Source organism: Gossypium arboreum, chromosome 13 (assembly GCF_025698485.1).
Source record: "Gossypium arboreum isolate Shixiya-1 chromosome 13, ASM2569848v2, whole genome shotgun sequence".
Classification (NCBI taxonomy): Eukaryota; Viridiplantae; Streptophyta; class Magnoliopsida; order Malvales; family Malvaceae; genus Gossypium; species Gossypium arboreum.
The window spans coordinates 91,753,156-91,780,268 of record NC_069082.1 but is presented as its reverse complement, the minus strand read 5'-3'; the positions used below and the strand labels follow the sequence as shown (position 1 = coordinate 91,780,268).

General features: G+C 36.7%; 1 protein-coding gene across 1 annotated transcript in view; it reads left to right on the top strand.

Moving 5' to 3' along the window:
- The first annotated feature begins 400 nt into the window (after positions 1-400).
- The window catches only part of LOC128286825 (zinc finger BED domain-containing protein RICESLEEPER 2-like), a 52,732-nt gene continuing 26,019 nt past the window's right edge, over positions 401-27,113 (top strand). Inside the window, exon 1 of the mRNA XM_053024555.1 lies at positions 401-633. Within this exon, the coding sequence (XP_052880515.1) occupies positions 401-633 (233 nt within the window). The remainder of the gene's footprint in view (positions 634-27,113) is intronic.

The window sequence follows — 27,113 nt, the reverse complement described above, 5'->3', positions numbered from 1 at the left end:
CATTTTATTTGCACGATTTTACTCTAAACGTTCACACATTTGGAGGCGGTCAAGGTGTTGGCGTTGTTGCCGGGGATTACGACGGTAAAAATTGTTATTAGATTGATTGATTTGTAAAATAATATTAACCGAAAGATGAACGAGTTAGATAGTGTAATAATTTTTAATTATTTTTATTTTCATTATTTTATGTTATTTTTATTTTTTATATTTTTAGATACCTTGTCGATTATTTAATTTAATCATGGATACAATTGATGATGAATTTGATGATGATAGCAGTTGAGATGAGGAATGCAATATATCTGCTTGTTAAAATGACGATGTATACAATCAAGAAGAAATTATGTAGAACCAAAGATTATTTATGATAAATCTGCTCCAATGAAAAGACGAAGCAATGACTCCAGTGGATGAGGTCGTGCATGATGTTCCCAAAACTGATAGCAAAGACCATTGTATTATTGTCAACCATCCTGAACTAGATTGTACAAGTCAGCAAGAGTTGGAGATGTATTCGCAATATGATGGGTACCTTAACGAAACATCAAATTGGATAAACAGAGCCTCGACAAACACATGGAGTTATGACAAAGAATATGGTATACCCAGACAATTAGCATTTGGTGACGGGTAATATGCTTGCTACTATGGAAAAATCAAGGCAGTATGAGAGAAAATATTAGACAAATACCAATAATGGTTAAGATAGGTGCATCTGGGGAAAACACAAGGCAGGAGCCTATGGAAAGTATGTTCGAAGGTGTGGCTACCATAACTATTTCTATGGCACTAGAAGGCTTGAACTACTCAGGTTTTTGAAGGAGACTCAGCCATGGAGGTAGGCAATGGTTTGGTTAATGTGTAAGATGATGAGATTCTTCTTGATGTTGATTTGGCCTAAGTTGTTTTTTTTTCTGGTTTTCTTAACTTATTATTATATTATTATGATTATGAATATATTTAAATGTTTTTCTGGAATTGCTAAGGGGCAATCATCCTCAATTTCATAATTTTCTTAAGGAATATAGGAGGGAGTTCCATCCTGATTTTGTTTTTTTATTCGAGACATGTATTCGCGGAAAAAGAATAAACAATGTTATTGCTAAGTTGGGGTTTGCTAATTCTTTCGAATTGAAGCTAATGGTTATGCAGGTGGTCTTTGGAAATTTTGGAATGATAATATTTCTATGGAAGTTTTGATAGTCTATCCTCCATTTGTTTACATGCGCATTCAAAGAAATTTTAGTCCTACTTCATTTCTCTTTACAACAATTTATGCAAGCCCACACTAACCAATCGAAAAATTCTTTGGGAATATTTGGATCTTCTTGCTAGTGACATTGTAGAACCATGGGTCATGGTCGAACATTTTAATTCGATTTTAAATTATGCGGAAAGGAAATGAGGCACAGTAACTAAATGATCGAGTTGTAGTCTATTTCGTTATTTTCTATTTCGACAGGGCATCCATGATATGGGGTTTCAAGGACATATGTTCACTTGGAATAGAGGTAATCTCTTTCAACACCTTGGTAGATCTATTTGTAATGATCTTTGGGAATCCTTTGTGCCCAATGCTATAGTCTACCTTCTCCACAAGCTTAAGTCCGATCACCGACCTCTTTTGGTATCCATGAACTCGACTCATTCAACTCGTGGTGAACCTTTTTTTTTTCAATTCTTTGCTAGTTGACTTATGCATCCATAGTTCAAGGAATTAGTTCAAAATACATGGAACAATTCAGTGGATGTTGTTTCAAACTTAAAAGAGGTTTTCCACTTCGATTCAAGATTGGAAAAAGCGAGTCTTTGGTAACATTTTTGCAAGAAAGTGGAAAATTACAACAAAGTTAGAATGAGTTCAAAAGGTGTTGGATTTTCACGACTCTATGCAACTTCAAGCCTGTGAATTGAATCTCAGAACTTATTTAGAGAAAATTTTATTCCAATAAGTTTTTTGGTACCAAAAGTCGAGAAGTGTAACAACCTATTTTTAGTGAAATCAGAATAGTGGTTTCGGGACCACAAATCTGAGTTAGAAAGAAAATTTATTTTAATATTATTGCATGAATTGCATTATGATAGAAATGAGGTATGAAAATTTCATTAAGAAAATTTTACCGATTTCATGATTAATTGTGGAAAGGACCAAATTGCATAAAATGCAAAAGTTGAGTTCTAGTATCTATAAGTATCAAATAGCTATGGAATTCAAAACTTGAGGTCCTTATAAGGTAATTAGACCATTAAGAAAAGTTTGTAGATATTTTTTGGTGAATCATCCATAGAAAATTAGAAAAAGAAAATGACTAAATTGGAAAGTAGAAAAATTAAAAGATGATAATTAAATTAAATAAAAAATATCATCTTATTTTCATCATCTTCCCCAAATTAAAACATGGAAACCCTAGGAAAGAGAAAAATGTTCAAGCAAACTTTCTTGGCTTGATTAGGTAAGTTTTCTTGTCTCGTTTTTAGTAATTTTTATATTTTTGAGATTGGAATAGCTTAATCTATCTATTTAGGGGACTAATTTGCAAAGATATCAAAGTACAGAAATTTTTCCATGTATGTAAATACAAAAAATTTGAAATTTATGGTAGAAAATAAAAGGTTGTTGATAGATAAATAACTTTTACAAAGAGAATTTTAATGAAATTATGATTTAGGGACTAAATTTTAAAAATTGTAAAACCCGTGGAAAAATTCTGATTTTTGTGAAATTCATGGGCTGTTATTAAGACATGTAAAAATCAATTAGGCTTGGAATAATGATTAAATTGCATGAATTTTAATTTTCGAGCCCAGGGACAAAATTATCATTTATGAAAAGTAAAGGGGCAAAATGGTAATTTTGCCTAAGAAGTGAATTGAGTTCAATTGAGTATGAGATGGATTAAATTGATGTTAAATTCATTTATTTAGATCCATAAAGACCAAATAAAGGGTTAGATCAAGGAAAAGAAAAGGTGACGGATTAGTAGATTATCATACACAAACAAGTATCGAGGTAAGTTCGTGTAACTTAATTATGTATATTAATATGTTTGAATTTAATGTTGTATTTGTGTGAATTGCATAAATGTTTAATGTATGAAATTAATCACATGCCCGATATTGCTCGATAAATGATAAGTTCCGTTTGAATAATGAAATGCGATGGATACAATATTTTCCTGTATTGATTATAGTCTTGCATATGTTGAGGACATTATAGCTTGGACGAGCATCCTATTAAAAGCCTTCTTGAGCATTCCTGTTATATAGTTCTTGCGAGCATCCTGATCGGTAGTGATCCTGCATATGTTGCGCACTACCGTAGCTATTTTTGAGCGTCCTGTTACATGATTTGATCGGTTGTGATCTAGCATTTATTGCGGACATAAACGCAGCTCTTCGTGAGCATCTTGATATAAGTTCTTATGAGCTTCCTGACATGGCTTGCTGGAACTCCCTGTTATGCTATCCGGAGCTCCCTATTAATAACTCTTTAGAGTTACTTGTTAAGCTTAATGAGCTTCCTGATTAAAACTCTTATGAGTTTCATGTTTAGCCCGTATAAGCCTCCTGATACATGGCTCACATGAGCATCCTGATATATGGCTCGAGAGTGTACTTCCTGATTATGTGCCCTTATGGGTACTGCTGAACATGATTTGACAGATCATTAATTTGTATACCTCGAGTATACTACCTGGGTATCCATCGACATTTCAACAATTCAATTGACAAAATTTCTTATGTGAGAAAAATATAAGAATTAACTGGATTATATCTTAGAAATTCCTAAAATACTTGTAAATCTATGTTTGATGAGCTCATCTCTATTTTCTTGAAATTCATGTGAATTACATGACTAACTGTTTTGATGAGTATATGTGATTAGACAGCTGGACAAAATGATTGGATGCATGTTTTGTATAATAATCTTAAATGTAAATACATGGTAAGTTAAATTCCTGTTATACAAACTTACTAAGCATTAAATGCTTACTCTGTTTTATTTTCCTCTATTTTATAATACTTGGAAACTCATAAAGGTTGGAGATAGGTCAGAGCCTCATCACACTATCCTCTAGCTTGTTTTGGTACGAATAGAAAACTTATTTTAGTATAATCACATGTATAACCTAAATTAGGTAAAATGATGAAATGTTTGGTTGTAATTAGCCATTGGAATGACTAGTGGAAAGTATATTTTGATGTAATTATATAAGGTCATATCATGTTTGATGAATGTTGGAATGGCTAAATGGTAAAAGATATATATATTTATATATAAAGAAAATGATAAATGGATTTGAGTTAGTATAATTGAATAACTTCTAAGTAAACATAAATGAAATTGTGGAAATTTAAACATTTAATCCTATGTGTTAATATAATATAAATAATACTTGTTTTTGGCTTGCTTTATATGTACCAAATTGGTTTGAAAATATGTTGAAGTGTTCATGTAGGTGCAAGGAAAAAAGGGTGAGAGATAAGGCTTGGAAAATGGCCTTATTTTGTCCACATGAGCGTGTGTCTCAATCGTGTGTGACACATGGCCATATCCACGAACATGTGGCTTGGCCGTATGTCCCTTGCATATTAAAAATCTAGAAACAGAATGCTTAGAATTGAGCACACGAGCAGAGACATGGGCATGTGTCTTAGCCGTGTGAGATACACAGCCCAGCACATGGGTGTGTGTCTTGGCTGTGTAACCCCTGCACCTAATTTTTGAAAATTAAATTGTCCACACGGTCTAACACACAGGCTTGTGGCTGGCCGTGTGACCCAAGTTAGAGAGTTACACGCGTAAGTACATGGGCTGGAGCACTGCTGTGTGCCTCACATTGAATACCCACATGGCCTAGGACACGGGCATGTCATTGGCCATGTGAGCCATACGGCCTGGCCACACAAGCGTGTGTCCCTTGTATCTAAGAAAAATTTTAAGATTTCGCGAAAATTTTTTTGTGATCTCGGTTTAGTCCCAACTCGATTCTAATATGTATTTTGGGCTTCAAGGACCCATATAAGGGACATTGTGATTGATTATGATTGATTTTTGAAAATGAATAGTAAATGACATAAATGAACCATAATTGATCTGTAAACTCTGGCAATGCTCCATAACCCCGTTCTAGCTACGGATACGGGTTAGGGGTGTTACAAGAAGTGAATGGCTCGCTGGTGGAGATCGAAACATGAAGTTCTTTCATAGTCTTACTCTTACTTGCAAAAATAAAAATAGGATTGAAGCTTTTTAAATTGCCAATACTAGCTGGTGTTTTGATGATGAGGTTCTTCAAAAACATGCAATTGATTTGTATAAACAACTCTACTCGATGGATCCTTAACTTGTTGGTCATTTTCCTTGCAGAGGTCGATTTCCAATCTTTTTAAAGAATGAAAAGGTGAATCTAATTGCTTCAGCCTCGATGGAAGAGGTTTGAAAGGTAGTTTTTAGTGTGTCACCCTTGAAGGTGCCAAGTATTGATGGATTTCATGTAAGATTTTATCAATTTCAATAGGATTTGGTGGGTAACATTGTCTTGTCAACGTGTTATGGAATGGGCCATACTAGATCTTGGTATAAACAAGACACTTCTAGTTTTAATTCCAAAGACCACGAGTGTAGAGTCCTTTAACCAATTTTGTTCGACCAGTCTCTGTACCGTACTTTATAATATCATCACTAAGACTTTGGTGAATCATCTTTGTCCTCTTATGAACAAATTAGTACGAAGAAATCTAGCTAGTTTTATAGCAGGTTGTAATATCTCAGACAATATTATCGTTGCTCAAAAGGCAATGCACACCATGAAGATAACAAAAAAGTAAAAGTATTAGATAGGTATCAAAGTTGATCTTGAGAAGGCATATGATAGAGTTCGGTGGGACTTTTTGGAAGATACACTTATGGATGCAAGCTTTCTTAATGATTATGCATTGTGTCAATTTGAAGACTATACAGGTTTTATGGAATGGAACAGTTACGGAACCTTTTTGTCCAATAAGAGAGGTGAGACAAAGAGATCCTTTATCTCAGGAATGGAACATTTGGGTCACTTAATTGATCAGGTCATTGACAATAATGACTGGGAACCACTTTTGCTTTCTCGACGAGGTCCAGGTGTTACACACCTTTTTTTTTAGATGAATCGATCCTGTTTTCTAAGGCTGATAGTCAAGGTGTTGAGCAAATTAATGCTATTTTGAGTACTTTTTTCTCTTATTCTTGACATAAAGTAAATAGACAAAAAACTCAAATTTTCTTTTCAACCAACACTCCTGAAGCAATGGTTATAAATGTGAGTGATAGGTTCAGCTTCTCAAGGGTGGATGATTTGGGAAAATATTTAGGGATGCCTATGTTCCATAGATGGGTTTCTATTGATACGTTCCAGTTTGTGGTTGATAAAGTCTGTACTAAGCTTAATGGATGGGATTCTCAAAGACTTTCGATGGTAGGAAGATTTACTTTTACCAAATCAGTGCTTCTTGCTATGCCAAATTATTTTATGAATATTGCTCGTATTCCCATTTCAGTGTGCAAAGAAATTGAAAATTTTTCACATAATTTTTTGTGAGGGTCGAGTTTGTAAAAAAGAAAGCCCGCTTTAGTTAATTGTAGGGATTGTTGTTTCCCTATTGAGAAAGAAGGATTGGACATTCGAAGTCTAAATTACCAGAATAAGATTTTCCTTCTAAAATTAGGTTACAATATTGTTGCTAATACAAATGCTCTTTGTGTTCGAGTTCTGAGAAACAAATAAAATGTGTATGGGGTTATTCCAACATCCATAGTGTTGGGAAATGTTCCCATATTGTAGTAAACAAGTAATTGTTTTCTATGTATTTGAACAATAAATAGATAAAGTTAATTTCACATTTCACTATTATGTATTTTTTGTTTGGCTTTCATATTTTGCATGCATAGAGAAATTATGACAAGCAAATATTAGCTCGTTAGTTGTCTAAGTTCAAACTAATGATAAGTGGAATTGTAAGAACGTTTACATTGCGAGAAAGATAACTTACTTTAGTAGATAATCTAAACGAGTCTGTAATCCCGTAAAAAAATCAAAGTGAGCATTTGATTTAAATACTTCGAAGGATTATTATGTCGTCTACAATTCCAATTGGGGAGATGGCTAGTCTTGGCTATCGAAGTAGTTGACTCCACGGTTAGAGACATAGATGTATTCATTGGAAGAATGATACATTTGGCTGGACCCAAGATGAATTAATTCTGAATCCATTTATGAATTAATTCTGAATCCATTTATGAATTAATTCACTTGTGACGTTCAGGTGTGATTTACCTATATCCTGAGTTAGTCACTAACCATGTGTATGTAACTCATGTGTTTTGATATAAGTGGAGGCTTATGCTTTAAAAATGATCGAGCCCATAACCGATATGTTGGGTACATGACTTGTGCATGACATGGTTTTACTAGAAACAATGGAATTCATAACTTGATTAAAGAGTTAACGATATCCTCTCATTAGCATTATGTGGATTGATAAATATGGAATGTGGTCACAGGTTGCTTGTTCGAGAACAAGCAATTTATCATAGTCATTTGTTGATAGTGATGATATTAATCATTAAGAAGACATAATTGTGACAATGAGATAAAATAGGATTGAATTGAGTAGGCAAATTTAACTCAAAGGAATCAAGGATATCATATGAAGGTAACGCATACATGACAAGGTCATTGGACAAAGCAGTTGGATGAATTGCTTTCGTAAAGAGTATACAATAAGGAGTTTTCAATCATGATACTTCTTTTGGACTGACTCCATGATTAAGTAAATTGCGAATTATCAAAATGATGCTTCTAGACATAATTGCAATTACTTTAGCCTAATTGTATGTCGAATCCGTCCCTCCTCTAGCTCAACAAAAGCTCGATCAGACTGCATTTGAATCAGAAGAAAATTCTATGACTTAGGAAATAATTTAATTGAGTCGATTTATTCGATGTGGAATTCAATTAGGCGATTGTGAGAATTTTTCAACTAGAGAATTTGACTAAAGAATTTTCTTGAAAAATTAATTTAGAAAATCTAATTTGGGAAAATTAATTTTGATAAAGTAAAATTAAATTAATCAAATTAATTAAAATTAATATGCTATTTTTGGAAATCAATTTTCAAGTTAGACAATTGGCCCAATCGGTAATTGAACTTGAAAACTAGACCTTAGATCAAAAATTGGGTCCGAGAACCCAAAACTAAGTCTAAAACCCAAAACTAGTCTAGTATGCGAAGCTGGCCTGGTGGTCCAACTCATGGCAGGATCAGATTGGCCGGGTTGTCATTCGCCTAGACCGAATCGGCTCGGGGTGTCGTGCGGGTTTCACACCTGTGATGGCACCACTAGACATGACAGTGTTGGCAACGGCAGCAACATGCCAGTGGCCGGCGGATGATCCTTCGGTGGTTGAGCAGTGGAAGAATCACACTCCTACTAGGGCTCTATCGGATAATTTGATTTTAAATTAACTATTCCAAAAATAATATTATTTTAATAGATTTAATATTAAATTTAATTTGATACTTATCTTTATAGTATTTTGTTAATTTAATATTAAATTAAATTTAATATTTATCTTGTAGATAAGTATTCTATTAATTTAATAGTTTTAATATTAAATTGAATTTAATATTTATCTTGATAATTATTATATTAATTTAATATTAGTGATTAAGTTTAATCATAGTTGAAGTCTCTAAACTCTCCCTATATAAAGAGAGTCATGGGTCATTATTTTTCACACACTTGAATTTAAGAGAAAGTTGTAGGGAGAAATTCTCTGAAGAAAATTATTTCAGAAAATTTCTAGAGATATTTTTTTATTTACAACTTGACCTAGAGAATTTACGAAATTATCCCATTGGTAATTTTATGGAAAGTTTTCTTATTCAAAGCAAGCCCATACTTGGCAGATGTGAGCTTGAGGATAGCGAAGAAGGCTACTTTGTCGAATCGCTTATCCTAGACGAATTGAAAAAGGTACAAATTTGATTAAATGTTTATTACTTTAGATATCACAACCAAATTATAGTTTTGAATTTTCTTTTAAAACTTTAATTTTTCCTTAAACTTATTTTTTGTTGCATTTTCCAAACCCGTTTTTCAAACACATAGAATGTAGTAACTGCTTATATATTTGGTGATCCCTCATGAATGTCTGGCATGAAGTTAGTGATGTTGTTATATGGTCTATTAGTGATGGACGACTACTAGAATGATCATTGGGTAAAAGATATCGGCCCTCTTCGAATGCATTACTTCAAATTTTAACCAAGTCAAAATGATTTCAACCAAGATAAAATCATTTTAACACATCAAAATGATTTTCAAACAGGTTAGAATTGTTCCAGGCCAAAAAGTATCGATACCATTTGGCCAAGTATCGATAATTTTTGTAACACCCCAAAATTTAGGGTTAGAAGTTTTAATGTAGTTTGTAGCTAGGGTTAATAGGAAGGTTGGACATGTAATGAACCGAAAGTTACGGTATCGGAAATTGAGTCTTGAGTACTGCTTCCGTGAAATTAATTCATGAATATTTATTAGAAATATTTATGAATTATAGTTGAATGGTTATTTAGTGTTTAATTAAGTGAAGTAGCTTGAATTTAGTTTAAAGGACTAAATTGCATACGGTATAAAAGTTTAATTATAGATTAAAGATTAGTAAATGGACTAATCTAGCAATTAGACCCTAAGTGCCATGTGTGTGAATGTATGATATAACATGTGTAATAGTTGATAAAGATATTAAATGTGTTAAAATAGTTTTTCTTATAGATTAAGTTATTTTATTAGAATAATATTATATTATTAATATTATTATATTGAATATAGATTTATGAGTAAGTTAAAAAGAAAGAAAGAAAGAAAGAAAGATAGAAAGAGTTACAGAGAGCAAACGTGAGAAAGAAAGAAAGAAAGAAATAAAGAAATAGAAAAGGAAATTTGAGGATTAAGGCCCTAAAGCTTGATTGGTAAGATGTTTTAGCTTATTTTCTTATAATTTTTATGTTTATGGATGCCTAATTCAAAGTTCTACATGTATGAGGTTAAAATGAAGAAAATAGAAAATTTTTAGATATTGATTTAGTTGAATAAATTGAGGTTTTATGGGTTAAATTGATAGAAATTGAAGTTAGAAGTGAAAATTGAGTGATTTATTAAAAGAATTCTAAGTTAGGTTTAAATAGGGATTAAGTTGAATAGAGCTCAAAATTTATGTTTTATAATGAATTTTATGAGTTAGAAATTGTTAATGAGTTGATTAAAAGAGAATATGAAGCTTAAGTTAAAGAAAAAGATTAGTAATGGAAAAAGGACGAAATTGGAATTTTGTAAAAGTTTGATAGAAAGTGAAAATGTGTTTTATGAATTAGTATATTGATGATTTTTAATTGTATGATTGTTAGTAGCAAACGTAGTACCGGATACATCATCAAAGAAGGAAAGAGAAAGTGAACGAAGATATCGATTAAATTCGATAAATAGTGGTTTGTATTTCTATAAACCGAGCTTAATCGTTATTGCTATATTTGATATTTATATTGTATGAAAATGTGAATGAGGTAAGTATTTTTACCATATTGAAATGAATGTGATTTTGAATACCCTATTAACAAATGTCGGGCTAGTCGGATATAGTTGACATGTCATAGGAATTGGAAGTATTGGGATATTCCGACATTGAGTCGATGAGACAACGTGTGTCGACTATCGTTAAAGTTCGGATTTGTTCCGATGAAGTACTTTGTGTACTATAATGTTAAAGTTCCAAATTTGTTCCGATGAAGCACTATGTGCTTATCCCGGAGTGTGGATTGGATCCGTGTATCCGTTAGTGTCCGAGTTATGTTAATAAGGGTAAATAAAGTAAAGATTATTAAAGGACTGATTGATATTGAATAATAGCAATAATGTGTTTGAATTACCATGTTTTAAAGTTGATTAAGCTATTGTTTATAGAAATACTACGAGAGTATTCTCAGCGTGACGGTTTGTTTCGTCATGCAGGCTAGGTACGAAAGTATAAGGACTCGACATACAAGCCGATCCCGAACTCAAATTGGTGAAGTTTCTATCTTTTGGAAAATGGCATTGTACCTAGGATGTCTTTTGGTCATTTTGAAAGTATCTAAGTTGTTAAGTGATATTTTGGTATGTTTTGTAAATGTTACCAAAACCTTAAGTATGGTATGTTTTGATATTTTAGTGAAGAGTAATAAGAGGAAGTGTTGGTAAATATTGTAGAGAGAAGAAATGAAGATGTTATAAACTTAGTTATCAACATTTTATACTAAAACAGATTTGGACAGTAACAGTAGTCCAACTTTGAAAATATACCAAAAATAGTATAAAGTGAATTAGATGATGAATAAAATATGTAATTTAATATTAATGAATCTATTTTTATATGGAAGAAACAAAATAGGTAAAAGAGTTGTATTTTATGAGATATTTATGTTTTCGTGAAACAGGGTTATAGCAATTTCTGGATTCCCTATTTTGACTTTAGAAATTCACCATAAATTTTGTATTAAGAATTAGGACTCAAAATTTATATGTATGGATTCCTTATTGAGTCTATTTTTAATTGAAACAAATTTCATAGTCATTGGATTTCTATACAGGAAGAAATTTGATTCGTAGTGCACAAGGTTCAGAGTAGCCAAACCCTGAAACAGGGGAGACTTTTTCTAATAAACTGTAATAATTTGCCTGACCAAAAATTCTAGAAAAAAATTAGTAAGTAGATATATGAGTCTAGTTTCAGGGAAAATTTACGGAATTGGATTTCGAGTTTCGTAACTCGAGATATGATTTTTTTACCAACCGTGATGCAGATGGATAGTTTACTACGAAAACTGTTTAAGTGCTAAGATAAGTTTTGTAATGTCTCCTGCTTGACTCTGGCAACGGTCTCGGGTAGGGGGACGTTACAGGACAGTTGAATTTATTTTAACGTTTTAGTATTAGAATGAGCTTATTGGTTCAACTGTGGAGTGTGTTGTTAGTTTGCCTTGGTCTTGTGTTCGAATCACGATGTGGGAAAAGAGAGAATTTGAATTTAATTTTTTGTCCCTTTGTATTAATTTAAATCTATTTATTTTTAATTAGATTTTTATTTCATGAATTAAAAAGAAAGGGTGAAAATAATTCCAAATTTCCTTCACGTTCTTTCCCCACCATTCTTCACGTTCTTCCTCTTTTATTTTATTGTTTTCCCCAAATTTTTAGTTTCTTTTGTTTTTCTTGCTTCTTTCCTTTTTACACTTTTGTTATCATTTTTTGGTCAAGAGTTGTTTGTCCTCGTGTTTCCCGTCTAATTGGATTTTGAATTGGGTAAGTTTTAGTGTGGGTTAATTCTTTCTTTCTAAGTTTTAGGTTAATTCTTAGTTGATTCATTTGTATTGATTTGGATTGATCATACTTTAGCATGTTGGTTTACTAGTTTTTAGAATTGGTGGAATTGAGGTGTTTCAGTTGTTCGTTGTGTTTGGAATTGCAGTTCAGGTGTGTGTTTTCAAAACTACTGATGTTAGGAATCGATTTGTTGAGGAAATTCACGAATTTCAGTCGAATTTGATGTGGTCTCGTGCTCACACGAGTAGCCAAACTAGTGTGTGTCGCACATGGGCAGACCACACGGCCGTGTGTAGCGGTAGAATTAGGCTATTTTTGAGTCACATGATATGGGGTGTGCTACACAGCCGTGTGACCTCTTTTTAAGGATTTTATCGTTTTTCACACGAGTGTGTGTCTTGGACACACAGCCGTGTTTCTTAGCCACATAGGCCTGTGAGTTTGCCACACGATCGTGTCTACTCTGCTTCTAAAATTTTGCTAAATTGCACAGTGAGTTACATTGGCTGACCGCACGGCACCATGTAAACTTGTTACACGGGCATGTCACTCTCCACATAACCGTGTAGACCCCGCACACGGTCTGGGCTCCTCCATATGGCCTGAGCACACAGCCGTGTGGCTCTGTTTTTCAAATCTTTGTTCTATGTTGGAAAATTGACTTGCTTTAGTTCCTGTGTAATCCGACCCTCATTTAAGCCTTTGCAATTGTGTTTGGAACTTCACTACAACTTGGATTCAAGTATGTATGTGTTCTTGTGAAGATCGAGTTTAGTTAATCGGGAAACGTATTGATGTGATATGATGAATGAGCTTGAGACATTTTCTTGTTATCGTTACTTATTAAATGTGTACAAGTGTTATTGATTCTGAAACTATCTGATTGAATATGAATCATTGTTTTTGTGAGTCTGTTAGCGAATTGTGTGCATTCCTGCATTTGCATAAAATATGGGATTTTGGTTGTAAAGAGAAGGAAGACTTAATTGGCAGTTTAACTGCAATGTTTCTGTACAGCAGTTTACCTCATTATATTATACATATGTCAACTCATCTACGTATTATTATTTGAGTGGCTTAGTTCCACATTTGTGGTGTGTAAGGTGGATGGGCCTATATGGTCCTATGTGGTGTACAGGATGGATGGGCCTACTATAGCCCTAATGTGGTGTGCAAGGTGGACGAAGTGGTGTTTGGTTGGTGGGGTGGGTTTTTAATTTGCTACTCATCTGAGCATTATTCTTTGTGTGTTTATATTTGAATATGAATGTTAGATCGTTAGTAAATAAGTTGTTACGTTATTGTGGTAAGGTAATATGCATGTTATGGATCTGTGTAGTTCTACGTGTTTTCGATTCGCACATTTATTATGAATGTTGATTTTGCGAGTAAGTTAATTCAGTCAAGATTTCAATTTACAGGATATTTTGTTACTCTGCTTACATTCGTTAAATTCTGTCTCAACCTATTCTAACTGTTTAGTTTCAAGACTCACACTAAGCTTGCATAGCTCAATTCGTTTTAGTTTCTTCCTTTTAGGTAATTCGCTTGGTTAAGCCCTGGATTCAGCACATCGGAGCTCTAAGAAAGTTTTGGTGTTAGTTGGTTAATTAAAATTTCCATAAGTTTAGTACGATTGGTTTTAAGATTATTTGTAAGGCGATTATACAAACAATGGTATGGGTGGATTTGGACTTTTTGTTAAACTATGTGTTTTCAGTTTGAACAACATTTCGAAAGTTTCGAGCACATTTTTTAATTAGGCTTATTACTATTGTTCCAAAGGTCACACGTTTTTGAGAAATGACCTATGGTCAATTAAATATTGTATCAAAATATAAATAAGTTTTATCTAATTTACTAAAATAAGAAGTAAAATGTGTTAGCAAAGAATTTTCTTTGTTTAAATCAGAGTTTTTGTCTCCGCCACTTTTGGTGGCCAATGTAACCTCCAGAAATCGGTCGAAACTTCTGGGTTGAGTTTTGGGGAGTTATGATTTTAGAACTATTGATATCCTTAGAAAAATCAAGACCAAACTTGCATTCTGTTTTTAGAAATGCTACAACCTCAACGGTTGGAAATCAATTAGGGGGTATAAATACCAACTTCTAAAGTTCCTACAAGAACAAGAAAGCACTTTTGAAGCAAAAATCACTAATCAAACAACTTTAGACCTTAATACTTTCATATTCTTCTTACATACACTTGTGAGCTTTATTTCTATTCATTTGCTCAAGTGTATTTTATTGTATTTGAGCTTCATTTGCAAACAATTTAATGTTATAAGGATTGTTTCTTTGTTTGCTTATTTGTATCTCTTTGAGAGGGTTTGTAATTTAAGATTTGGGGTAAAAATCTTAAGGAGTTGTAAGTTTAAACCTTGTCCTCAATTGTTAAACAAATTAGTGAATTTGGGAAAATCCTTAGTGGTGGAAAGCTAAGGTAATAGAGTAGGCAATTGGGGTCGAACCACTCTAAATCTTTGTGTCAATAGTTTTAATTTTCTCTCTTTACTTCCACCATTTTTTTAAAAGGCCAATTCACCCCCTCTTAGCGTTTTCGGTTTGTTCAATCGAGTTAACATTTCATAACAGTCTTGCTTTTCTAGCACGTCTCTGTCTATTATTTCTAGCAGGTTTTTTTTAGGTTTTTTTTAGTGATTCTTAATTGGTGTTTTTGTTGATGACATTGTTTTTGGTTTAAATTCTTTCTTTCGTTTCTACATTCTGGTTGTTTTGTTTTGTATTTTTTTATGGAGAGAGAGTTGGGAGATCTATCGTTGGATGATGAGGAAGATGAAATATTGTAGGCATATATGGATCCTAATTCTATACCTATGGTAATTGATCTCTAACTGGTTAGGTGTTTTCTGACGGCAATTGTTATACATTTCCTAGCGATGAGAAGTACGATGACAAATTTATGGCATCTGGTAAAAAAGGTTCAAATATCAAATCTAGGGGAGAAAAGGTCATTGAAAGATTACTAAAAGGATCTTCATGGAGTTTTAGTAATCATCTTTTGATGTTACATCAGTTGGAAAAGGATGAAGATCCGTTAATGTGCCATTAATCTTTGCATATTTTTGGGTACAAATTCATGAAGTACCGCTAGGTTTTTATATTGCAACTTTAGCTTACCAAATTGGGGGTTTTCTTGGGAATTTTTTAGAGTTCAATTGTGCCAATTTGGGAAAAGGGCTGTGTACCTATTTGCGTATAAGGGTACAACTGGATTTTAGGAGACCTCTAAAAAGGAAGAAGAAAGTTATGTTTTCAGCTGGGGTTTGTTCCTATGTTAGTTTTAAATATGAATATTTGACCCTATTTTGTTTTTTCTATGGACGACTAGGGCATAGTGATTCTTTCTATCAAGCCAAAATAGTGCTAGGGTTTGATGTAGATGAGATGGGTTGGGATTTGTCATTGAGAGCTCAATCTAGAAAAGCCCTTGCAATAAGCAGCATGTGGCTACGAGAAGATAGGGAAGGGGTAAAGAGAGAGAACACTCTTGTTGATCAAGACTTGGGTAGGTGCATTGATCCTATATTGGGAGTAAATCTGGAGGGGTTTGAATCTTGCATCTTATTTGGATGGGGGTTATAAAAATATATGAATAGAAAGATATGAAGCATGACTCGGAAGAGAGCATGATTGAAGGGGGTGATGGGAAAAAAAGAAGCCTAGAAGGGAGGGTGATAAATCTATTGATAGGGAGGAACTAGAATCTCTTTTTGTTAGGAGAAGGAGGGTGTTGGGAAGTAACCATATTACATTAGCGGCTGCCAAGGGACAACTTGATCGGTTGTAATGAAAACATTTCGTTAGAACGTCCGTAGTTTGGGGAGGCCACGGGCTATTAGGAGACTTCAACATATACTAAAGGTGTATAATCCCCAAATTGTCTTCTTAATTAAATTCTAGAAAGATAGAGAATGTTCGCAGAATGTGTGGTTTTTTGAACGAGATTGATCTTGAAGCTAATGGTTCTTGAGGGGCATTTTGTAAGCCTTTGAAAAGAAAGGGAGCTACCTTGGGAGGGAGGCTTTCAAAAAGGTTCTTAATGATTGTGTAACACCCCAAACCTGGCCCAGACGTTATGGCCGAATCTGATGTGCCACGTTGGAGTTGAAAACCCACGTTCCGTCTTAGTGTTTTAAAAACCATATATTTTGTTGAGTTGACAAAGTGTATGGAAGCTGGGCACCAGGTAGGTATCCGAGACAGGGGAGGTGAGCCATGAAGGCTGCTTAAGTACCAAGCTCTTTGATTAGATCCAATCCTAGACATGCCCACAACCATAGCCACACTTTGTTATATCGAGTTTAAATTTGTTTAAGTGGACGTCTTTGATAAATCGATTAATCGTGGCGTCGAGCTATTTTGAAAACAAGTATCATTTTGAAAACACGTCCTAAGTCTAGCCCATTTGAATAATTATCAACCAGGTTTAAAGTTATTAAAATTAAAATAATCCTGAAAAGAAATAAAAGGAAAGTTAAAATGGCCTTATTACAACCCAAAAATAAATAATAATTAAAGGAAATTTAATGAAAACCATCGCTTATTTAAAAGTCCAAAGGCAATCACAGTGGCTACTCTGAATCCCCTCCGGCCCAAGTCCCCACATCAAGGCTCACCTGCAAGGTTAAGGAAAGGGGGGTGAGTTTGGAAACTCAGTGTGCAACAAGCCCCTTTCAGAGCCCAAAACAATAACAGCCTGTTGGGCCTAAGCCCAAATCCAATCTCAACATGTACTGGGCCATAGCCCTTTTCATATTTCATATTTCATAACACTGGGCCGAAGCCTTTTCATATTTCATATTACTGGGCCGAAGCCTTTACTGTAAATGGTATGGCCCATAGGCCCATTTAAATATCACATATAATGTCAATGAAAGAATGCAAGCCCATTTGGGGAGACTACTCAACCCACCATCCGCTACTCTCCATCCGTACCAACCAACACACCATGTGGGGATTAACTCAACCCACCCCGCCATACTCTCTCTTTGGCGGCAAAGATAGCTTTATCATATAACTGGAGGCCTAGCCTCTTTGAATAACTGGGGCAAAAGCCCTTTTAATAACTGGGGCATAAGCCCTTTTTCACTTCCTCCATTCATATAAAAATCCAACCCAATGCATTTATGATTACATCATGTGCATATCATACATATCATGTGCATATCATACATGTCATGTGCATATCATACATACCATGTTTATCAAAATCCCATGTATTAAATTCATACATAAACCCTAGGGGTATAATGGTCATTTTTACCTAGGGGCAAAACGGTCATTTTCATGTTATAAGGGTAATCTTGTAATTTTACCAAAAATTAGGGTTTCCATGTTCATTAACAATTACTAATAATTCATGGGTGCAAACAGTGATTCTGGCCCATTTTTAGCGAAATCGAGTTATTGGGCCTAAAACCCCTAATGGGCCCTACTTAGCCGTTTTTGTCATCTAGGCCCATTTAGCCTATATCCATAACAGTATTAATAGTCTTAACATGTAATTTAACAGATTTCCGTTTTCTTCCAATTTTTCCCAAATGGGCCCAAAAGCCTATTGGGCCCTATTGCAGCCCCTCGAGGCCCAACTTACCGTGAATGCCAAAAATCACGTTCTTACCATTTCCAATGTTCCTGATCATCATCTCAATGAATCTAACTAACTAATGAGCATTCACTTGCTCACGAGTCCTCGAAATGCCAGAATTTCAGCATTTCAGCTTTTCGGCATTTATCGCTTTAAGCTTATGAAAAAGGGTTCGTTACACACCTGTTTGGCGATATTCCTCGACGAGATCTCCTACACGATTTCTCCTATAATCCATCGTTAATAATCAGCTTCCCATAATTGAACCGAACCAAAAATCATCTAATACTAATACTTGCACATTCGGCCACCATCCATAATGGCCTTAGGAATCTTACCTTTGTCGCGATTGATGACTAGGTCTAGCCACTCCGGAGATCCAAGCTACCCCAAGTCGACACTACACCTTGCTGCTCCTCCACTAAATAAACCACAAAAAATATTAAAAGAAGACCCCATAAGGCCTATACCCATATTCGGCCACCTCCCTAAACTAGAGGGGTTTCGGCTTTTGGCCAAAAGTTACTCTAGGGATTGTTTAGAGTTCGAGCACTTACCACAGTCTTTCTCCTCTTGAATCCAGATGCCTAAAAGATAAAAGAATTGAACACCAACAATTGAAAAGGAAAGAAAAGTTTGCTGGTCACAAAGAATCGGCACCCCCTAGCTTTATTGATTTCGACTTTTGCGGTATTTCGACAGAAGTAGAGATAAAGGAAAGAAATAATGGGTGAATGAAGGGAAATAATGGTCTGGTTTGAAAGAAAGAGAAGGAAGAAAAGATGGAAGAAGAGATGGTAGGTTCGGCTGCAAAAAGAAAAAGAGAGAAGAAGACTAACCTCAAGGGAGAAAACGACACACCAATACCTAAGTGCCGAAAATCCCTAACTAAAACCTCTATGCCGAAAATCCCCTCTGCAATCTCCCTTATTCGGCCAACTCTATCTCCATATCAAATCCCTAAAATCTCTCCCCTTATCCCTCCTTAATCTATGCATTTGACTTGATCCAACTCTCCTCTTACAGAATCCACTTAGGTTCCAACACTTACCTTTCCTGCACATAAAAATAAATACTCTTATTTGCCAACACAGGGGCTCGATCCCATGTCTTCCCTTATGCTCCACACGCCACCTTTTTAGGAGCTTACTGGCGTCACCCTTGTCACTTTACTAAAGCTCTTTTTGTGATGCATGTTACCCACAACTTTATATAAGGGCACCTAGCTGCACCCTAACTCCTAAATCCAAAATTTAAAAATTCTCTAGGGTTTTGGCCAACTCATGGGCCTTCCATAAGCCCATTTACATACCCAAATTATGAATTCCATAATCACATACCAAATTTTAGAAACTTACTTAAAATATCAAGAATTGTAAAAAACCCAAAAATCAGGATGTTACAACTCTACCCTCCTTAAAGAAATTTCGGCCTCGAAATTTACCTGATCCAAATAGTTGAGGGTACTACTGACGCATTGCCTCTTCTTGGTCTCCCAAGTAGCTTCTTCCTTGCCATGGTTCCTCCAAAGTACCTTCACTAATGGATGACCTCCTTCTCAACACCTTGACATCGCGATCAAGTATTTGCAGTGTTCCTCTTCAAAGGTCAAATCCGACCGTACCTCGATTTCTGCAACTGGCACGATATGAGTTGGGTCAGAATGATATCGCCTTAGCATGGACACATGGAAAATGTCATGAATACGATCCAACTCTAGAGGTAACTCTAGCTGATATGCCACCGGCCCTATCCGCTTAATGATTCGGTAAGGCCCAATAAATCGTGGGCTCAACTTACCCTTCTTACCAAATCTCAAAATCTTCTTCTAAGGCGAAACTTTCAAAAAGACCATGTCCCCTACTGCATATTCAATATCCTTACGCTTCAGATCGGCATAAGACTTTTGTCGATCCGCCGCCTCTTTTAACCGATTCCTGATCACCTTAATCTTGTTTTCAGTATCTGCTACCAACTCTGGTCCAAGTATTTGCCATTCCCCCAATTCTGCCCAACAAGTAGGCGAGTGACACCTTCGCCAATATAGTGCCTCATATGGAGCCATCTGAATACTTGCTTGGTAACTGTTGTTATACGCGAACTCCGCCAATGGCAAATGGTCCTCCCAGCTGCCTCTAAACTCAATAGCACAACCCCTCAACATATCCTCTAAGATCTGAATAACCCTCTCTGACTGCCCATCTGACTGAGGGTGAAAGGCCGTACTGAAATCCAATCGCGTTCCCAATGCCTCATGCAACTTCTGCCAAAACCGAGATGTAAACCTTGGATCTCGGTCTAAAATTATAGAATGCTGGCACACCATGCAACCGTACTATTTCCGCCACATACAATTTGGCCAACTTCTGAAGTGAGTAATCGGTTCGGACAGGTATGAAATGAGCAGATTTCGTGAGTCTATCCACAACCACCCAAACCGAATCCTTCTTAGAAGGTGTCAACGGCAACCCACTTACAAAGTCCATAGTTACCCTTTCCCACTTCCAAAGTGGTATCTTTACCGGCTGTAACAATCTCGAAGGTAGTTGATGCTCGGCCTTCACTTGTTGACATGTCAAACATCTCCCTACAAATTCAGTCACTTCTCGCTTAAGCCCAGGCCACCAATATTGCTCTCGCAAGTCTCGATACAACTTACTCCCTTTTGGATGCATAGCACAAGGTCTATTATGTGCCTCTTTCAAAATCATCAATCTCAAGTCTGAGTCTTTCGGCATACAAATTCTTCCTCGAAAACAAAGAACTCCCTCACTATTTAACCCAAAGTCCGGATTCTCCCCCTTCTCAACTTGCTGAAATCGAGAAACCAACGACTCGTCCTCCAACTGTTGCTTCTTAATCTGTTCTACCCAAGTCAGTCTTACTTGCAACTCTGCCAATAAACTTCCGTTGTCATACAAACTTAGACGAGCAAACATCGCCTTTAATTCCGCCACAGCCCTTCGACTTAGCGCATCAGCCACGACATTCACCTTACCTGGATGGTACTCAATCGAATAGTCATAGTCCTTTAACAACTCTATCCACCTTCGCTGCCTAAGATTCAGCTCCTTTTGAGTCAGCAAGTACTTAAGACTCTTGTGATCCATATAGATGATGCATTTCTTCCCATACAAGTAATGCCTCCATATCTTAAGTGCAAAGATTACTACTGCCAATTCCAAGTCATACGTAGGGTAGTTCACCTCGTGCGGCTTAAACTGTCGTGAAGCATAAGCGACCACTTTCCCCTCCTGCATCAACACGCAGCCCAAACCTACATGTGACGCATCGCTGTACACAGTGAAATCCTTACTAGATTCTGGCTGAATCAACACTGACGCTTCCGTTGAAACCTTCTTCAACTTCTCAAAAGCCTCTTGCTACTTATTTGTCCAAACAAAAGGTGCTCCCTTCCTTATAAGTTTCGTTAACGGTGCTGCCAACACAGAAAATCCTTCCACGAATCTCCGATAATAACCTGCCAACCCCAGAAAACTTCGAATCTCTGTTACCGACCTCGGTGGCTTCCATTCCAAAATTGCTTCAATCTTTCGAGGATCCACCTTGATCCCCTCGGCAAACACAACATGCCCCAAGAAGGTAACTTCTTTCAGCCAAAACTCGCACTTACTAAACTTTGCATAAAGTTGCTTCTCCCTTAACACTTGCAGCACTACACGAAGATGCTCATCATGCTTCTCTTCCATTTCCTAATACACTAAGATATCGTCAATAAAAACAACTACGAACTGATCCAAGTATGGTTGGAACACCCGATTCATCAAATCCATGAATGCCGTCGGTGTATTAGTCAGTCCAAAAGGCATTACCAGAAACTCGTAATGACCGTATTGAGTCCTGAACGCCGTCTTATAAATATTCACCTCTTTAACTCTTAATTGATGATATCCTGACCGAAGGTCGATCTTAGAAAATACTGAGGCTCATTTTAATTGGTCGAACAGATCATCGATTCTTGGTAACGGATACTTATTCTTGATCGTCAGTTTATTCAACTGCCGATAGTCAATACACATTCGCATAGTCCCATCTTTCTTCTTTACGAACAAGATGCAGTGCATACGGAAAACACTTGGTCTTATAAACCCTTTATCCAACAGTTCCTGTATCTGAGCTTTCAATTCCACCAATTCCTTTGGTGCCATCCTATAAGGTGCAATGGACACAGGAGCTGTTCCAGGTAATAAGTCGATTCCAAACTCGACTTTTTTGCTTGGGGGTAATCCAAGAAGTTTATCTGGGAATACATCCTGAAATTCCTTAATAGTTCTAATCGACTCTACCGTTATCTCCTCAAGTCCAGTTTGACTTACAAGGGCCAAGTACGCCTCACAACCTTTCCGAATCAACTTCTCAGCTCTTAAAGTCAAAACAACATTGGACAAATAATCCCTTCGTTCCCCTATGACCATTATCTCCTCATCTTCAGCAGTTCGTAGTACCATCCTCTTTGCAGCACAATCCAACGTCGCCTTGTGCTTAGCTAACCAGTCCATTCCCAAGATAAGATAAAAATCCCCAAATGGCAGCTCCATCAAATCTCCTTCAAAGATTTTATCTTGTGTCACTAACGGTACTACCCTAAAAAGTTTATCTACCTTAACCGAATGTCCCAATGGACTTATCACCGATACCCCACTCACAGTCTCCTCAGAAAGCACATCCAAAGCCTCAGATACATCACAAGCTACATACGAGTGAGTGGAACCCACATCAATCAAAGCAGTGTAAGGCATGCTATGAATGAAAAACGTACCAGTTATAACATCAGGAGCGTCACCCTCCTCACGACGTCGTGCAGTATAAACCAACGCCGGCTGTCGGGCTTCAGCATGTCCAGCACCTCTGCCAGGTGCCCCACGTCCTTGTCCATTACCATTGCCACCTCTACCTTGCCCACGACCCCTCTGTGGTGGTGGTCCTCCTCGCCGTGGTTGGACATCCCTTTGCTCTGCAGCTAGCTCTGAGCCGCCCTTCGAGGACACTCTCGAACTTATGCTCCCTAGACCCACATCGAAAACATGCTCCATTCGTTTCAAAGACTCCCCATATGCACCTTACCACAGTCCCCGCAAGCTGCGGTCTATAAGTATTCTTCGAACCGCTCAACCGGTTCCTCCATCCTTGCTCTTTTAACATTTCCATTCGTGGTACTTGAGGGTCTAAAATCCTCTTAAACTGGTCGATCCTTCTCACGATTCAGCCGCTCGATCGACTTCACCTCCTCGGCTATCTTAGCCTTCTCTACCAATGCAAGAAACCACGCTCCCTTTGTGGAGCTATCAATATTCTAAGCTCATCGCGAAGACCATTCTCAAATCGGACACTGCGCTCATATTTAGTTGCCACTATCCCACTAGGATATCAACTCAGCCTCAAAAATTCTCCTCATACTCTGCTACAGTCTTATCACCCTGAGTCAGATTCAAGAATTCCTTCCGACGAGCATCCACATAGCTTGCTCCAACATACCTCCCTTTAAAGGCAGTTTTGAACATTTTCCAGGTTACTTGCTCAATTAGGGTACTCTCCTTTACGGTGATCCATCATCGGTATGCCTCGTCACGTAGCAGCTACACAGCTCCTTTCAGTTTTTGCTTCATTGAGCAGTCTAGATCGCCTATGATCCGTTCTGTTGCCTCTAGCCAATATTCTACCACATTTGAGCCTACTCCAGATACACCCCTAAATACTTCTGCTCCGTTGGCCCGGAGTCGCTCCGATATAGACCCCCTATTCATTGTCCCAGTACTAGCTCCAGCAACTCTTTCTAAAACCCTTAACATGGCTTGGGACAAAGCATCATCCCCCGCAGCCCGATCATAAGACCCAATCTCCGTTGCTTGTGGCACAGATGGCTCCTCAGCTGGCCTATGCCCTGAGGATGAAGATTTAGCTTGCGCCCTTCTGCGACCACGTCCGTGGCTTCGTCCATGAACTCCTCTTGTACTCATATCGAATTATCTGATTTACGAATTTTATGAAATTAGTATAATGTTCCACTGTTTATTAAGAAAATGTCTTATGAAAATGTAGCCGTTCAAGAATTGTTTTCGTATCGTCGTAGTCTAGCTACAGTCTCATTTCTACCGTTTCACAGTTTTACCCTATCTACAGCATCATAGTAGAGTCTCAGCACTCTTCATAATATCATATCATTATCATATATCGTAAAGAAAATATACTTACAGACTTGGTGCCGGGGATTCAGTGCGCCACTTCTTTCTCCAATCCAAAACTTGAAAACCATGTTTTTGATCACTGAAAATAGAAATTTCAAAACTTTGATTTGAAAACACCCTTTATTTTGAACTCTTAATTTAAAACAGAAAAACTTGGACCATTTTAACATGTATACTCTGTAAAACATCTTTGAAAAGAATTTTCAAAACCATTTCCAAAAATACCTTTCTTAGGCCTAAGTTTTTTTTGAAAATTTTTTTTTGAACCCGATCCACAGCCGAGTTGTTACAACCTAGGCTCTGATACCACTAAATGTAACACCCCAAACTCGGTCCAAATGTTATGGCCGAATCTGACGTGCCACGTTGGAGTTGAAAACCCACGTTCCGTCTTATTGTTTTAAAAACCATATATTTTGTTGAGTTGACAAAGTGTATGGAAGTCGGGCACTAGGTAGGTATCCGAGAGGAGGAGGTGAGCCATGAAGGTCGCTAAGTACCAAGCTCTTTGATTGGATCCAATCCTAGACATGCCCACAACCATAGCCACACTTTGTTATATCGAGTTTAAATTTGTTTAAGTGGACATCTTTGATAAATCGATTAATCGTGGCGTCGAGCTATTTTGAAAACAAGTATCGTTTTGAAAACACGTCCTAAGTCTAGCCCATTTGAATAATTATCAACCAGGTTTAAAGTTATTAAAATTAAAATAATCCCGAAAAGAAATAAAAGGAAAGTTAAAATGACCTTATTACAACCGAAAAATAAATAATAATTAAAGGAAATTTAATGAAAACCAACGCTTATTTAAAAGTCCAAAGGCGATCACCGTGGCTACTTTAAATCCCCTCTGGCCCAAGTCCCCACATCAAGGCTCACCTGGAAGGTTAAAGAAAGAGGTGAGTTTGGAAACTCAGTGCAAAGCAAGCCCTTTCGAGCCCAAAACAATATGACTGTTGGGCCTAAGCCCAAATCCAATCTCAACATGTACAGGCCATAGCCCTTTTCATATTTCATATTTCATAACACTGGCGAAGCCTTTTCATATTTCATATTCTTCGGGTCAAGCCTTTTATCAGAAACGGTATGGCCCATAGGCCCATTTCAATATCACATATAATGTCAATGAAAGAATGCAAGCCCATTTGGGAGACTACTCAACCCACTATCCGCTACTCTCCACCGTACTAACCAACACACCATGTGGGATTAACTCAACCCACCACCGCCATAACTCTCCTTTGGCAAAGATAGTCGCTTTATCATATAATTGGAGGCCTAGCCTTTTTGAATAACTGGGGCAAAATCCCTTTTAATAACTGGGGCATAAGCCCTTTAATTACTGGGGTATAAGCCCTTTAATAACTGGCGCATAAGCCCTTTTTCACTTCCTCCATTCATATAAAAACCCAACCCAATGCATTTATGATTACATCATGTGCATATCATACATATCATGTGCATATCATACATGTCATGTGCATATCATACATACCATGTTTATCAAAATCCCATGTATTGAATTCATACATAAACCCTAGGGGTATAATGGTCATTTTTACCTAGGGGCAAAAAGGTCATTTTTATGTTATAAGGGTAATCTTGTAATTTTACCAAAAATTAGGGTTTCTATGTTCATTAACGGTTACTAACAATTCATGGGTGCAAACAGTGATTCTGGCCCATTTTTAGCGAAATCGAGTTATTGGGCCTAAAACCCCTAATGGGCCCTACTTAGTCGTTTTTGTCATCTAGGCCTATTTAGCCTATATCCATAACAGTATTAACAGTCTTAACATGCAATTTAACAGATTTCCGTTTTCTACCAATTTTTCCCAAATGGGCCCGAAAGCCTATTGGGCCCTATTGCAGCCCCTCGAGGCCCAACTTACCGTGAATGCCAAAAATCACGTTCTTACCATTTCCAATGTTCCTGATCATCATCTCAATGAATCTAACTAACTAATAAGTGTTCGCTTGCTCACGAGTCCTCGAAATGCCAGAATTTCGGCATTTCGGCTTTTCGGCATTTATCGCTTTAAGCTTATGAAAAAGGGTTCGTTACACACCTGTTTGGCGATATTCCTCGATGAGATCTCCTACACGATTTCTCCTATAATCCATCGTTAATAATCAGCTTCCCATAATTGAACCGAACAAAAAATCATCTAATACTAATACTTACACATTCGGCCACCATCCATAATGGCCTTAGGAATCTTACCTTTGTCGCGATTGATGACTAGGTCTAGCCACTCCGGAGATCCAAGCTACCCCAAGTCGACACTACACCTTGCTGCTCCTCCACTAAATAAACCACAAAAAATATTAAAAGAAGGCCCCATAAGACCTATACCCATATTCGGCCACCTCCCTAAACTAGAGGGGTTTCGACTTTTGGCCAAAAGTTACTCTAGGAATTGTTTAGAGTTCGAGCACTTACCACAGTCTTTCTCCTCTTGAATCCGGATGCCTAAAAGATAAAGGAATTGAATTCCAACAATTGAAAAGGAAAGAAAAGGTTTCTGGTCACACAGAATCGGCACCCCCTTAGCTTCACTGATTTCAGCTTTTGCGGTATTTCGGCAGAAGTAGAGATAAAGGAAAGAAATAATGGGTGAATGAAGGGAAATAATGGTCTGGTTTGAAAGAAAGAAAAGGAGGAAAAGATGGAAGAAGAGATGGTAGGTTCGACTGCAAAAAGAAAAAGAGAGAAGAAGACTAACCTCAAGGGAGAAAATGGTACACCAATACCTAAGTGCCGAAAATCCCTAACTAAAACCCCTTTACCGAAAATCCCCTCTCCAATCTCCCTTATTTGGCCAACTCTATCTCCAAATCAAATTCCTAAAATCTCTCCCCTTATCCCTCCTTAATCTATGCATTT